Consider the following 17047-nt stretch of genomic DNA (forward strand, 5'->3'; position numbering starts at 1 on the left):
AAAAAAGGCAAGAGGTTCAAAATTGGTTGAAAAGATGGTGATGGTAATAATCCCACATGGGGCAGTAAACCAGTTGTAATTGATCTTTTATTATATCTAAGGTATATTACAATCTTTGAAAATTATTACTTTGTGCAAATCCTGGAAAATATTAGTTAAACCATCACATCAAAGGTAAGATTATTATAAAAAGGACAAGAGTAAAGTCTTTTCTAAATATTTGTTGGCATTATTGACTGATTGGAGAAAGCTGTAACAATATTTCTCATAAACAATAGTGAGCAAAGAAAAGTAGACCCATGAAAAGAGCTGACTGCTCCTGAAACCCCATTAAAATACTTATTGCATTCCAAAGTCCATTAATAAGCCTAATTAATGGTATCCTGTTTCAATATTAATTAGATAGCTCTTTGGCATGGTATTTGGCTTTGTGATGATAGACGATACAAAGAAACTGAGGTACAAAAAATAAAAATGCATGATGCCTCCCCTTGTTACTGAACCCAAGAAACTTTGAAATCATCTGAGTTTTCTAACTAAAAATATTTTAGTAGAATTGATTACTCCCATGAACTGATTACCTTATAGCTTTAAGTTGTCACAGAAATAGTTTTATTTATATATTTATATTTGTATGGACATAGCAATATGAAGTGCAATTTAAAAAGTTAATAGATACTCTGGCTTTTCTTCAGATCATATAAATCTTTTGCCTTTTACTAAAAAGGTAATAGAAGATGTCTATTATGCAAAAGCTATGTGTGGATTCCATAATTTTTTTGCAGCAAACTTACCTTTTAACTCCATTTTCCATGAGCTTTATCAAGGAACTTGGTATAGTCAAAGATGTTAAATCTAGTAAAATACTTTATTTGGTATAGCAATATTATTACGTGATCTTATATTTAGTAAATATAAATTTCCAAAGTACAGTTTATGGATTACAATGGCTTACCCCCCCATAACTTCCCTTCCACCTGTAACCCTCCCATCTCCTGCTCCCTCTCCCATTCCATTCACATCAAGATTCATTTTCAATTATCTTTATATACAGAAGATCAATTTAGCATATACTAAATAAAGATTTCAAAAGTTTGCACCTACACAGAACATAAAGTGTAAAATACTATTTCAGTACTAGTTATAGCATTAATTCACATTGAACAACACATTAAGGACAGAGATCCTACATGAGGAGTAAGTGCACAGTGACTCCTCTTGTTGACTTAACAAATTGACACCCTTGTTTAAGGCATCAGTAATCTCCCTAGGCTCTAGTCATGAGTTGCCAAGGCTATGGAAGCCTCTTGAGTTCACCAACTTCGATCTTATTTAGACAAGGTCATAGTCAAAGTGGAAGTTCTCTCCTCCCTTCAGAGAAAGGTACCTCCTTCTTTGATGGTCAAAGTGGAAGTTCTCTCCTCCCTTCAGAGAAAGGTACCTCCTTCTTTGATGGCCCGTTATTTCCACTGAGATCTCACTCACAGAGATCTTTCATTTAGTTTTTTTTTTTTTTTTTTTTTTTTTGCCAGAGTGTCTTGGCTTTCCATGCCTAAAATACTCTCATGGGCTCTTCAGCCAGATCCGAATGCCTTAAGCTGATTCTGAGGCCAGAGTGCTGTTTAGAACATCTGCCATTCTACAAGTCTGCTATGTATCCCACTTCCCATGTTGGATCGTTCTCTCCATTTTTATTCTATCAGTTAGTATTAGCAGACACTACTCTTGTTTATGTGATCCCTTTGACTCTTAGACCTATCATTATGATCTATTGTGACCTGAAATTGATCACTAGGACTGGTGAGATGGCATTGGTACATGCCACCTTGATGGGATTGAATTGGAATCCCCTGGCACATTTCTTAACTCCACCATTTGGGGCAAGTCAGCTTGAGCATGTCCCAAATTGTACATCTCCTCCCTCTCTTATTCCCACTCTTATATTTAACAGGGATCACTTTTCAGTTAAATTTAAACACCTAAGAATAATTGTGTGTTAATTACAGAGTTCAACCAATAGTGTTAAGTAGAACAACAACAACAACAAAAAAAACTAAAAGGGATAAAGTATTAAATTGTACATCAGTGGTCAGGACAAGGGTTGATCAAGTCACTGTTTTTCATAGTGTCCATTTCACTTCTACAGGTTTCCTTTTTGGTGCTCAGTTAGTTGTCACCAATCAGGGAGAACTTATTAAATGATCTTTTATGATCAGTTAAGTTCTAGATATTTTATATTATTTAAATTGTAAAATTGTTTGGGTGTATAGTATTTTTTGGAAATCCGTTTTGAGTTCCTTTATAAAACAAAAATTTTTAGGTATTACCATGTCGTCTTTAAACAATTATACTGCCATTTCCCTCTTACTTAAAATAATGCTTAATTTTTTTTTAAATTTGATTTAAAAGCTATATAGTAAAATGGATTAATTAAAAACAGATATTGAAGTAATGCTTTTCATTTTGCATTTTTCTAAGTTTTCTGTTCAAATCATCAACCAATCTTAATCTGATTTATACCTGCCCATAATATTTAGAGGATCTGAGGGTACAACAGATGTTACAGATCTGGTCCCCTCAACCCAAGTGATTAAATTCATATCACAAGGTATATGACAGCAATGAAGTTGGATATAGACAAGACTGACAAGCATTTTAAACCCTGAGAGATAGTGTCACATCTAGAGTTTGAGAAAGAGAAAGGGAGGGATGCTAATGGATGGATATCAAAGTCTGTAACCATTTGAAGACCACTGAAATGGTTTCTTTCAGTCCACTCTCATTTCTTTATCATATTTTTTATAAATACTGACATACAGAGCAATTGCCTCTGCAGAGTTGAATTTTTCCTTTGCAGAAAAACAATAATTTTGAAGAGGTTGCTGCTGAGTTAAAAATGAATAGAAGCCAAATAGCTGAGGTTCCAGCCACATCTTCGTCATTTTTGAGCAAGTACGTTAATTTGACATTGCCAGTTATCTCATCTGTAAAATGAGGATATTAATTGCCTGTGCCTTAAAGACCTGATTCAGAGATGAAATGACAGACACATATAATATGCTTAGAATAGTTCTTGAAATATAGTAAGCTCTATTTAATGAATGGATGACAAATGAGCTTTAGAACAAAATACATCAGAGTTTGAATCTTTGTTCTTGTATTTATTAACAATATAATGGTTATACAACCTTTCCCAGCTTTGGTTTCCTCATTAGAAAAATATAGGTGATAATTTTTTTTAAAGATTTATTTTATTTGAAAGGCAGAGTTACAGAGAGGCAGAGGCAGAAGCAGAGATAGAGAGAGAGATCTTCCATCCACTAGTTCATTCCCCAAATGGCCGTAATAGCCTGAGCTGGGTTAATCTGAAGCCAGGAGCCTAGCACTTCTTCTGAGTCTCCCACATGGGTGCAAGACGTGGGCCATCCTCTGCTGCTTTCTCAGACACATTATCAAGGAGCTAGATCAGAAGTGGAGCAACCAGGACTCGAACCAGCACCCATATGGGATGTCAGCGTGGCAGGTGGAGGCTTTACCCACTATGGCACAGTGCTGGCCCCAGGAGATAATTTTTTTAACTTCTAGGAGTTTTTGCAACATTAAATGAAATGATATTTTCATCATTATAATGAAAAAAATACGCATTTAATACTCTGTACTTCAGAAACATGATAAAATGATTCGAACCTCTTTAATCAGAATATAAATTAAGGCAAATATTTTGAGGGATAATTTGGCAGAATCTACTACCCTTTTAAAAACACATACCTTTGACCAACAATTTTATTTCTAGGAGTTTATCTCATTGATAAATAAAAATATATGTGCTAGGATACTAACTACAATTTTTAAAAGATTTATTTATTTATTTGGCAGTCAGAATTACAGAGACGGAGAGAGGGAGATTGTCTATCTGCTGGTTCACTTGCCAAATGGCCTCAACAGCCAGGACTGGGCCAGGCTAAAGCCAGAAGCCAAGAGCCAGGAGCCCCATCTGGGTCTCCCATGTGGGTGTAGGAGCCCAGGAACTTGGGCTGTCTTCTGCTGCTTTCCCAGGTGCATTAGCAGGGAGTTGGATCTGAAGCAGAGTAATTGGGACTCGACCTGGAACCACTATCATTTGCTGGTGTTGTAGGCAGTGGCTCTACCAGCTATGCCACAATGCTGGCCCCTCAAAATTTTTTTTTCAAAATTTCAAAAATATTTTAAAATCCAAGCTGCTTTTTCATAATACACATTTTCTGTGAACTTTTTGAAGATCCTTCATGTTACAATTTCAGAATTTTTACACTAGAATAATGTTACTTTTAATTCCATTTTCCAAGATCTTTTTGAAACACTATTATATAAACATGTAGAATGTGGTATCTTGCATGTAACCAGCTTGGTATGCTTCCCTTGATGTGAACACGTCTCTCCTGTCTTTCCTACTCACTGCTCAAGTGTCCACCTATATTAATGCATCGTATAAGAACCTCAGGATTTAGGCAGTTTAAAGACAGTCCATCCAGGGCCGGCGCCACGGTTCACTAGGCTAATCCTCCACTCTGAGTTCTAGTCCCAGTTGCTCCTCTTCCAGTCCAGCTCTCTGCTGTGGCCCAGGAAGGCAGTGGAGGATGGCCCAAGTGCTTGGGCCCTGCACCCGCATGGGAGACCAGGAGGAAGTATCTGGCTCCTGGCTTCGGATTGGCACAACACTCTGGCCATAGCAGCCATTTGGGGGATGAACCAATGGAAGGAAGACAGACCTTTCTCTCTCTCCCTCTCTCTCCCTCTCTCTCCCTCTCTCTCTCTCTCTCCCTCTCTCTCTCTCACTATCTAACTCTGCCTGTCAAAAAAAAAAAAAAAAAAAAAGAAAGAAAGAAAGAAAAGAAAAGAAAAAAAAAAAAGACAGTCCATCCAGCTCTCAGCACCAGGGGGAGCCCGCACAGCAGAGTCCACTCAGTCCTATTCTAATGGTGAGCTGCTCCTAATCTGAGTTGTACTGAATGGTCCTGGCACTACTGCCAGGGGATACTTGTCTGCGGCTGCTGGGTTGCCTCATGGCTGCACGATCCTTGGGAGCTGGGATGACCCATGCTTGTGCTGTGAACGTATTTAGTTAGCAACCAGGCTCAGCCATTATACTCCAAATCACAAATCACAAATCCATCCTTAGCTCTGTTCTCTGCAAAAGCCCTCTCCTGGAAGCCCTTGGGCCCTGATGTTCTGCTGCCCTCCCAGGGAGACCTCAGTAGCTTTTCTGATGAACCTCACAGGCTCCCGACTAGTTTCCTTGACTTAAGGGAGAGATTTATGTCTCCTCTTTTCCAGAAGACAAGGACAGGAATCCCTTTTCAAATTGTTCCACCTCCTTTCCAAACTCTGCACACTAGGATAGGGGTGGGTTTTGCTAAAGCACACATCCAGGAATTGGTCCCCTTACATTCTCATTCTGGACACTGGGTATCTGCTGGCCTTCTATTTGCATAACTATGACCTACATTTTCTTTGCAGAATGAAGATGCCTCCCTCAGAAAGACTTTCTGGGCCTTTTAATTCAGACCCATAGATGGAGGCTTGAGGGTCATGAGACTTACCCCTGCCTTGCGAAGCACACCATTTATCTGAATATTTATATTTGCTATGCACAGGTAAGTTTTTATTTGTTGACAATGCATATGGATATAGGAGCTTCTGAGAAGAACACTCAAATTATTAATGTTACTTGTCTTTGAGGAAGAAGATGGTAATTAGGAGAAAGAATTAATTTTCTCCTTCATACTTGACTCTTTTACTTGGATTATTTAAATTTTAACCTTTTGATAAAAATAAGATGAAAATTAGAAAATGATAACTTTGAAAATGGGAAAATAGCAAAATAGCTGTTTCTTAGAAAAGTGTTAAGAAGAGATTGTTTCCTTTTTCCAACTGGCATTGGCATTTTTTTTAAAAAAAGATTTATTTGTTTGAGAAACCAAGGCACTGACATTTTTTTTTTAACCTGTTTTCTGGGTAGGTAAAGATGAGCAGAGCCAAAACGTTTAATATTGATGACATTTTTTTTCTCTGTGACAGTAAAGTCTTGAACTTCGTGGTGGGCTGGTGACTATGGTTATTCTTCACCGTAATTTGCTCACAGATCTGCCATGTACAGTTCTATAATGTGTGCACTGAGTAGGAGTATTCTGTCTTAGGTTAAATTCATATCACAGACATATTATTGCTGCCTGTGCTTGGAAGCTAAAAAACTTTTTAAACAGTATTAAAAATGTCCTGTTTACACAAAATTATTATACTGTGGCAGTTGTATAACAAATGGAGTTAAAGTGTATGGGCACTGTAGGGCAAGTTTCCGCTCTGCCCTAACACCTCCAACAATAGGAAGAGAACAGAAGGCTGTTATCTGCTCTTCTCTGACTCCTTCCATTCATCTTCATGAAAGCTCTAGACATGCACTTAACCAAGTTCAAGTCTAGCAGAAAAGAACATACACTTCTTCCTTAGTCTCACTATATCTCTTGAAGATTTATCATTCCCATTCCTGTACCAACTGCTGTAGCCAGAGGATGTCCTGCTGTGGTTAGCCAGGAGTGACTCATATATCCATGCCTGTGCCAGGAGTCCACTCTACTATAAACTTGTGATCCAAGATTGGAAGCACACGTTCTTCAGAGGAATATTGGGTTGTGAATGACAGAAGAAAAGACACTGGGAGGCAAAAAAATAGAATAGTCTAATACAAAGGGAGTGGAAAGACTAGATTTCTAGAACATTCTTCTCTAAGGAAGGCAAAATTCTTCAAAAAGTTAATGGAGACTCTGTACTATGAAAAAAAAAAAAAAAAGAACCATGGATTTCAAATTTGTTTTCTACCAAAATAAACTTATCTTTTAATCCCATTTTCTGTGAACTGTTTGACGTGCCCTTGTATAAGAACATGAAGAAGAGACACTCAGGCATGCCTTGAGACTGGGCAGACAACGGTGGGTCTGAACATCATTGCGTTCTGCATGAGTTGTTCATTAGATTCACTTATTCTTAATGATTTTTTGTGTAAATATGATGGAAAGTGCTCATAACATTTTTGTTTTTAAAACCATTTTTGTTTTTTAACACTTTGATTTTATTAAATGTAAATATTGGCTCTTTTTTCTCTATAATTATACCTGTATGTCTCCATAAAAAACTTGAAAAATACCATAAAGTAAAGCGAAACCACTTCAGCTCATCACCTGAAGATTTTCACTATTAGCATCTTGGCGTATTTCCTTTTTTCTTCTGTTTTACTGAAATTATAGGGATTACTTAGAAGGGTTACTGAAATAGTGATAATTCTGGCTAATGAGAATGGTATCTAAACATAAAGTTTCAGACATAAACTGTTTTGAGGGCATTTAATGTATGAAAACAAACCTTGGAAGACAGCTGCATTTTCTTATGTTGTGTTCTGTCCTGCAGGCAAGACATTATTCTTTTTCAGCATCTGAAAGGTTATTTCTGTGATATTGGCTTAAATCAAAGAGTCGGGTCAATCTGTCATGTGTCCCTGAGTTTTCCAATCAACAGGATTTACAATATTATTAATCACATTTTATGCCATTTTATCATCTCCTAGGGGTCCTGGATGGATCTCCTACAAGAATATACAGTGTGTCATACATTTTTAATACACTTGATATTACACTTTCCACAAAGCTCCTCTCCATTCATGCTTGCAAATTCTTATATTAAATCATTTTTAGAATAACATGAAAATAAAACAAGGTTGAATGCTGCCTTTACTTCCTTCAGTGCTCTTTCCTACAGTGCAAATGGAGACCCTATGTAATGAGAGGTCACTTAAGAGCAGACCTCCAAGTTACATTGGCCTTCGACATGTATGTTCCCATTTCTCATGTACTCGTGAAGGCCATGGCTCTATTTACTGAACAAGATACAGCTTCTTGTGTTCTTTTCACAAATCCCTATACCAATGAGTTCTGGTTTAGACATTACTCTCAGTTTTTAATCACTATTCCTAGTGTTCAGTGATCATTAACATACATTTCTATATATACTGAATATTCAAACTCAGCTACAGCAAAGTTTTCTGGATGCTTCTGATGCCCTGAATATCTTAGCCTCATTATTTCCCTTTGATTCTTCCTGAATACTGTCTCACTCCCATTTGTTCTAGAAGGCTTCAACTATTTCTCCCTATTTCTAGAAAATGTTAAGTTAAAAGTATCCTAACAGGACACTGAATCAACGCTTTCAAGATATTAGGATGCACTTTTTTTTGAAAGGCAGAGATATGGAGGGGTGGGGGGAGATACACAGACAGACATTCTATTCTGCAGGCAGGTTCACTCTCTAAATGGCTGCAGCAGCCAAGGCTGGGCGAGGCCAAAGCCAGGAGCCAGGAGCCAGGAGCTTCATCTGAGTCTCTTAGTTTGGTGGCAGGGGCTGAAGTACTTGGGCCATCTTCTGTTTTCCAAGGTGAATTAGCAGGGATCTGGATTGGAAGTGGATTGGCAGGAGCTGGAACCTCTGCCCGTATGGGATGCTGGCATTGCAAGTGGTGGCTTAATCTGCTGAGCCATGACACTGGCCCCCGAGATGCACCTTATTCCCTGTCCAAACTTCAGTATAAAACTTTACCATTACCCACTTGGCCAGTCTATAAAGTCCAAAGTTACCTTAGACTTAACTTACCTCTCTGTCAGCCCTCCCATGAGCTCCAAATCAGGCGGTACACAGTTCTGTTTCCATAGACATAGTGTTTCAAATCCACACTCTCCTTCTGTTTCTCAGCCTCACATTTAGTAGGCTACCCAGTCTTCCAATGAGAGACCAGACCACCCTATGTCCATGTCCATTGATTGGGATGGGGCTGACCCCATTTGTCTCGTAGCTTTAGGCCAAGTCATTATCAAGCCATAGGTTTTGCAGGACCACTGATAGAGTCATTCCCCTTTCACTGAGAGTGGAGACTATTTCAATCCTTATCCATGCTCTCTCCTGGCTCTTCTCTTACCTCTGTGGCTGCCCTTTCTCAGTATCCTTTGTGTGTTTGCAGTGTCTAGATCCTCAGGACTCTCTCCTAGGTTTGCTTTCCTTCTCCTTGTATACATTTTCCCTGGAGGAACTCATCTATGTTTATGACTTTAATAGACATTTTTCTATTAATGACCCTACATTAGTAAATCCTCTTCAGTTTTTAACAGAAACGAAATGGTTCAAATGTATAAATAAATAAATAGAAAGAGACAAAAGAATATGTTGATTTACAAGCTGGAAACATGCAGTGCTTGATTTGCATCAGGTCTGACTGTCCAAGTACTCAAACACAACCTCCAGAATCCATCTCTTCTTTGTTATCGCTAGAGCAGAGTCTCTTTCTTGACCACTGAGCAATACCAGCAAAGAATGAGTATTTTTCTCCCCCTTCACCAGGAATGATTTTGATTGGTTTATCCATAAACAAATCTGTGTTGCTAGGGTCATTCTGATTGGCTGAGTCAAGATCACATGTTCACTCTCCTGATAGCAAGAGAGAGGACATAGGGTGATTCCTTCTTTACAAACCTGCTCTTTCTCCTGTAGCTATTGTTGCAGGAAATTTCTACAGTTCTGTGTAGTGGTCCAAGCCAGAAATCTGTGTCATCCTTGATTTTGGCTCCCCTTTCTCCTCATACCACAAACCAGTTCCTGTCTGTCAAACATCACAGCCATCCACCTCCTGTGACCATGAAGGAGAGGCCTAGAAAGCAAAATAAGCGTCAGCACTGTCATGTTGGAACCACCATAAAAACACCAGAAGCTTTCTATTCCCAATTCACAGTAATATGAGGAAAATGATCCCTATTTGTTCAAACCACCATCTTTCAGATTTTTGCTTAACTTGCAGCTGAACGCAATCTTAATTGACACAATACCCTCCTTTGTATGCCAGCCTCTTCTCATGTACCATTTGTATCTTACTATGATTTATTATGTAATTATTTGTGAAACGATAGCATACATTTTAGTACATATGTATTTCTTCACTATGTATTTCTCCCCAACCTAGCATAATGCCCAGAACCTCAAATGTGCTTAACAAATATTTTCTGAATAAATGTGGCTTGTACCAGACCCTGTCTTGGTAGCGACACTTCCTTAGTGTTTTAGAACTAACTTAAAGGAGGCAATCACTAGTGGACTTAAACATTTTGGGGACAGTATCTGGGAATACTGTGGGGCCACTTCAGAAATTTCATGGAAAGTAAAATTAAAAGGTAAGTATTTTCATGTGCAAACACAATTTGAAATACATACCTACAGTGGGTTTTCAGAAAGATTGTGGAAAAAAAATGTATTATAAAAAAACTATGGGGCTGGCCTAGCACATAAAGCTGCTGCCTGCCACACTGGTATCTCACATGGGCACCAGTTCAAGTCCTGGCTGCTGTACTTTCGATCCAGTTTCCTGCTAATGGGCTGAGAAAAGCAGTGGAAGATGGCCTAAGTTCTTGGGCACTTATACACATATGGAAGCCTCGGATGAAGCTTCTGGCTCCTGGCTTTGGCCTGGCTTTGCCATTGCTGCACTTGGAGAGTGAACCAGTGAATGGAAGATCTCTCTCACTCTGTCTGTCCCTCTCTCTGTAACTCTGCCTTTCAAACAAATAAATAAATCTTAAAACAATGCATACATTGCAAAGCTTTCTTTTAAATATTTGTTTGAAAGGCAGACTTAGGAGGGGAGAGAGAGAGAGAGAGAGAGAGATTGATTTCTCCTATTGGTTCACTTCCCAAGTGGCCTCAACTCTCAACACCCAGGCTGGGCCAGACCAAAGCCAGGAGCCAGGAGCTTCTTCCGGGTCTCCCACATGGGTGCAGGGGCCCAAGCCTCTGGGCTATTTCCTGCTGCTTTCCTGGGCACATTAGCAGGGAGCTGGATAGCAAGTAGAACAGCTGGGTCTATAACTGGCACCCATTCAGGATGCCAGTGTCGCAGACAGGGGCTTAAACTGCTACGCCACAACTCCAACCCCTCGAAGCCTTTTTTGCACTGAGATGAACTTATCTTTTCATTTCATTTTACTACAGAATTTTTGAAGCACCCTTATATATCAAGAAGTGATACAAGATTTTATAAAGCTAGCTTCTATTCATGCCTTAATGCCAGTTTCTTAGGAGAGTCTACCCTAAAGTTCCCCTTTCCTTTGGGTTGAAACTTTAAATGAAAAATAGAGAATATAGATGAGTGTGATGGGATGATATAAGTGAAAGAGCATCTTTTAAAATTATCATTATTGTATTTATTTGAAAGGCAGAGATAGAGGAAGTTCTCTGATCTGCTTTTTCACTTCTCAAATGCCTGCAATAGCCAGGTAGGCCAAGTAAGAAGTCAGGAGCCAAGAATTCAGTCTATGTCTCCCAGGTGGGTAGTTGGAACCCGACTACTTGAGCCGTTACCTGCTGCCTTTTAGAAAGCATGTTAACAAGAAGCTGGAATGGGGAGAAGAGTAGGAACCTCAACCCAGGTATCCCAAGCAGCATCTTAACCACTGTGCTGAACACCAGCCCCAGTAAAAGACTGTCTTGAATTGTATTCATTCAACATAAACTATTTGTACTAAAAGCATGGAATAGTTCATCATTTCCACAAAGAATATGCTCCTTCCTAGTTTTCATTGCGATGAGCTGTTGTGTGTGTCCATTTTTAATGCTACATAGATATAAAGATGCTGTTCTCTAATGTAAATGTAAGTGTTATAGGTACAACAACTGTGGCCAGTAGCACTTGGCTTCAACATCAGAGACAAAATAGAAATGATGGAGACTATGGAAATGATGCTTCATGTATTATTCAACTTCAACTAAAATGTGGGTCTACTTTTGACAGATCTGATGATTCAGAAAAGGAAAAAAAATCTAGTTTTCTTATAGGAAATTTTGACGTTTGGGTCAAAATAAGCAGACAAACCAACAAACAAAATACAATTATATCAAATAGTGCAGGAGTACAGATCTACCCTAAGGAATCAAACACTTGCTAATACTCCACAGAGTGGTTGGATGGGCATATGGGTGGATGAAATATTGATCTTTCTTGCTTCTAATTTCTTCTCCCTTTTATCAGTCTTCTACATAGTTGCCAGATGACCCTTATGAAATGCAAATCTGATCATGTTGTTTCTACTGAAACACTAACACTTGATTCCTCGTTTATTACCTGTAAGTTAAAATACAAACCAGTTAGCATGGTTTCTTTTGACTATTTATTTATTTGAAAGTCAATTACAGAGAGAGAATGGCAAGAGCCAAATGGCTACAGTGGCTAGAACTGGGCCAGTCAGAAGCCAAGGAGCCAAGAGCTTCTTTCAGGTTTCCCACAAGAGTACAGGGGCCCAAGGACTTGCACCATCCTCCACTGCTTTCCTAGGCTCATTAGCAGGGAGCTGGACCAGAAGCAGAACAGCTGGGACTCGAACCAGTATACACAGGGGAAACCTGCACTGCAGATGGTGGCTTAACCCACTAAACTACAGTACTGGCCCCTTCTTTTGACTCTTCATCTTCCACTTATCTAACACTACAACCACACTTGCCCTAGATAAATGAATCTGTTCTAATTTTGTTCTTAAAATGCCCCAAGGCTAGACTGCCTTTCTCCTCATCCCTAAGAAATCGTATTTATCCTACAGGTTCCATATTAGTGGTGACCTCTTCTGTGAAGCCGTCCTGATGTATGAGACAGAATCAACGGTTCTCTCCTCTTTCTTCCCAGACCATTTGTTTTATACTATTGTGAAAACCTGGATTCTCTTCTAATAAAGATCTATTTTTAACTGCCTGTTTTTCCAACTATGTTATAAAAAGCTCAAAAGTAGGGACCAAGCTTGATTCTCTTTTTGAGTGATCTCTTGTGTCTTATTGCTACTTTGCCTGTTTAAACTTAATTTTTTATGTGTCTGTCAATGTCTTAGCTTCCCAATTAAGTCGGAATGCTGTTAGGGAAGATATTGTATAGTTCATAAGATGTCATATTCTGCTCTACCTAGAGTATATGTTTAATAAATATATTTTTGCAAATGTCTGAATGATTGCATCAAATCAATACTTTTTGGAAAAGAATAATGAAGTTTTTAAAAAAGATTTATTTATTTATTAGAAAGGCAGAGTTACAGAGAGGCGGAGGCAGAGAGAGAGAGAGAGAGAGAGAGGTGTCTTCCCATCCCGTGGTTCACTCCCCAAATGGCCACAACAGCTGGAGCTGAACTAATTCTAAGCCAAGAGCCAAGAGCTTCTTCTGGGTCTTCCACACAGATGTAGGGGCCCAAGGAGTTGGACAGTGATATACTGCCTTCCCAGGCCACAGCACAGAGCTGGATCAGAAGTGGAGAAGCCGGGTCTTGAACTGGTGCCCATATGGGAGGCCAACACTGTAGGCAGTGGCTTTACCCACTACACCACAGTGCCACCCCCAATGAAGATATTATGTAAGACCAGTGATGTACTCTATAATCTCAACTAAATTGATTTTAAGGACCATTAAGGTGGGCTTATTGTCCTCAATTAAGGGAAAGTCTAGTCTACTTGTTTTAAAAATATAAAGCAGAATTACAGGTTTTATAAAGAAATTTTGTGTGACATTCAAGAACGGTAAGCAACAATACTTTTTAAATAAGCCCACCTACACTACACAGAATTGTCTTTCGAGTGTTTAAAAGTTTGCTGGCCTTTGTTCGTACTGTTCATTTACTTAACTATGAATACTTTGTCCTGTCTTCTACCCACATATATTATCAAGGCAAATATCACAGGAGTGTGACTAACCTATTACCATTGCTGGTACATTGGAACCTTTTATAAACATCTGTGATACCCCTACTGAGCCATCTTTTGGCAGATTAGGTTGTGGTTCCATCCTGAACAAAGTGGTACATGGTGTCTTGTTTCAGATTTTGGGTACAGGAAACAGAAACAGACCATACCCAATTTTTATTGCATTATCAGGTGGCTCATAGAATTCACAGGCTTGATTTTCCTAATTTTAGCAAATTCTTGTTGTAGGTTATTTTCATGGATTTTTTTCCCTATAGATAAGTGATTCAGAAGAAATTTATCTTAATTTCTAGGCTAGCAGGATATCTCCTAGCTTTCTTTATTTGAACACTTCAGAAAGAAGTGGGTTTGCTGTCATAACCTGTTCACCTCAGTCCTGACTTCCTTCCTTTCTGTTTTATACTCCACGGGAAAAGTGAGTACTAAGAAAGAGGATTTCTCTACTCTTTTAATAGACACAATTGTATTCCAGGCTATAACTGAGTTTCAATTCAAGACAAGTGGAAGGTCAAATTCAGGATATTAATGAGAATCGTATATTTTTCTTCCTTGGTGGCTATTAAAATGATAGATGTCAGTGCAATGGGCTAGAGGAAACCCGTGCCAGACCTTGAATGTTATCATCCATCGTTAAATCTCACATATGCACGTGCCATTATACATGAGCGCAGTACAGCCAAACTAAGGCTGCAGCCACTTCCCTGTCCTGTCACCGAGTTGTCAAATCCCAAGCAAACAAAGAAGGTTCCCTTATTATCAATTCAGTGAGCAACAGCAAGGAAATGCTGGAACTGGATATTCTTGAATACATTGCTGAGTTGGGTTCAAGCCAGGTCGAAGGGCAGGAGTCAGGCAACAAAGCAAATTATCCCATGCAGAACGGCTGCCTGGAAGGTGATCTGCGGAGAGGCAAAGCCCTGTTTACCCAAATGGTCTTGATCTCTAAATCTTCCCTTTCTGTCAACTGCTTTTCTATTTAGTGACAGTTTTAAGGGCTGCTGTTTTACTAGACAGCGGTCAGATCTGGTTTTGAAATTAGAGTGGGAGATAAAAAAGAAACATGTATTTGGAAGGGCAGCATGAGAGAGTGGAGAGAAAGAACCTGACAGATGATGGATGATTAACATGGCATTGACCTGTTGTCTATGTTAATTCATTAATTCATTCATTTATTCACCGAATCAACCTTTATTGCACACTTATTATACACCAGACACTGTGCTGCCAGCTGTGTCAGAAATTTCCAAGGCTACTCTCAGGTTTGATGATTCACTGGAAGGACTCACAGAACTCAGGAAAGCTGTTCTATTCAGGTTTATGGTTTATTACGGCAAAAGGACACATTTTAATATCAACAAAGGAAAGGGGCATTTAGGACAGAATCCAGGAGAGTCCTCCTCAAGCTTCTAGCTGTCCTTTCCCAGTGGGATCATGCAGACAGTGCTGCATTCTCCCAGTGACAGTATATGACAACATGTGAGGACTATTCTCAACCAGAGAGACTCACCCAAGCCTGGGTGCCCAGGGCTTTTGTTGGAGACCAGTCATGTAGGTATGAAGTACTGATACAGCTGAAATTAGGTACTCAGTCTCCATCCCCTGTGTCCTCAGAAGTCAGCATGATTTGGTGTGGCCCGGGGCTCAGTTCAATAAAAATAGGAATTCACCATACATGTATTTGAGCATAAACCTTACAGAATGGCCCAAGTTCTGGATATACAAAGACACTCTTTTCAAGCAGGATGCTCCAGGGACATATTTCTGAGGGATATGCAAAGAGTTATCTTTCCTTAGAATGTGCAGGGTTTGAATATTCCAAGTCTGCTACTTTTAACTTTTATTGTACACTGGAGATAGGTCGTTTTATGCCAAGATCCTGAATGTATAGTTATGCAAACAGATACATATAATACAGCACAAGCAATACTGTATTCTTGTTTAACTTGACTTCATTTTTTCTTTAACAATTTGAGCGTATAATATGTGTCTATGACCCGTGTAGGCACTGGGATACATCAGTGGTCTAAACTCTCCCCCTGACTCATGAAGCTTTGAGTATACTTGGGGGAGGTTGGCAATAAATAAAAATGTTAATAAATGATGCATTAGATATTATGAAGTAAACTAAGGTAAGGGGAGTAGATGGATATATGAAGGTTGGTGTTTTTTGGATCCCCTGAATAAGTTATAGTTGAGCAGAGACTTGAGGAACTGAGTGGACCTCTTGAGAAAGTGTTCCAGAGGAGCAGTGGATATAAGGCCGAGGGACAAGAGATTTCTTGATGTTCAAAGTAAGGTATCTAGTGGGACAAAGCAGAGTAAGGAGGGAGGGTGGGGAGGAATCAGATCAAAGAGAGCAGAGGCTGGGTAGTTACTATAAGAGACACTGGAAAACTTGGAAGGATGTTGAGGAGAGGAGTAGCATGATCCAAATTTAGTATTTAAACAATTTTTCTGGTCCCTGTGAGGAAAATATATTTTGGAGGTAAAGGGAAAAAAATAGGAAGATTAAAAAAAAGGTGCTACAGGAATGATTGCACTGAAACATGATAGTAGCTTAGAAGATTCCTGGTGCCAAGAGTGCTAATGGTTAGATGGAGGTCATAATATGTATCAGTGTAAAAGCATGTTCAGGTGGAATGGGTATGGAATGTGAAGGAAAGAAGAAAGGACTGAAAGAAGGAAGGATTAAAGGATAACTTCAGGCCGCCGCCGCGGCTCAATAGGCTAACCCTCTGCCTAGCGGCGCCGGCACAGCAGGTTCTAGTCCCGGTTGGGGCGCCAGATTCTGTCCCGGTTGCCCCTCTTCCAGGCCAGCTCTCTGCTGTGGCCAGGGAGTGCAGTGGAGGATGGCCCAAGTGCTTGGGCCCTGCACCCCATGGGAGACCAGGATAAGTACCTGGCTCCTGTCTTCGGATCAGCAGGGTGCGCCGGCCACAGCAGCCATTGGAGGGTGAACCAACAGTAAAGGAAGACCTTTCTCTCTGTCTCTCTTTCTCACTGTCCACTCTGTGTGTCAAAAAAAAAAAAAAAAAAAAGGATAACTTCAGCAATATAACAGTTTCTTTGTCTTAATTAACCCTGTAACTTTTTATTTATTTTATTTGAAAGGCAGAGTTATGTCTAATTATGACTAGTGATGTAAGAGGGAAACAGAAGTCAAGCACAGAAAGCGCAGCCTGGAGGAGAGAGGGGATGCAATGAGCCAAATGCTGCCGAGTAGAGGTCTTTGGTGACCTTGACAAGGCAG

The 17047-nt window shown here is 39.5% G+C and overlaps 1 protein-coding gene across 1 annotated transcript in view; it reads left to right on the forward strand.

Moving 5' to 3' along the window:
• Positions 1-13010, forward strand: part of LOC138844413 (uncharacterized) — a 205134-nt gene extending 192124 nt beyond the window's left edge. The window contains exons 5-6 of the mRNA XM_089309073.1: positions 5497-5633; positions 12657-13010. Of these exons, the coding sequence (XP_089165199.1) occupies positions 5497-5551 (55 nt within the window). The 3' untranslated portion in view covers positions 5552-5633; positions 12657-13010. The remainder of the gene's footprint in view (positions 1-5496; positions 5634-12656) is intronic.
• Positions 13011-17047: the final 4037 nt, after the last annotated feature.

This window comes from Oryctolagus cuniculus, chromosome 11 (assembly GCF_051225735.1).
Source record: "Oryctolagus cuniculus isolate XC-2025 breed Fujian yellow rabbit chromosome 11, ASM5122573v1, whole genome shotgun sequence".
NCBI classification, from domain to species: Eukaryota; Metazoa; Chordata; class Mammalia; order Lagomorpha; family Leporidae; genus Oryctolagus; species Oryctolagus cuniculus.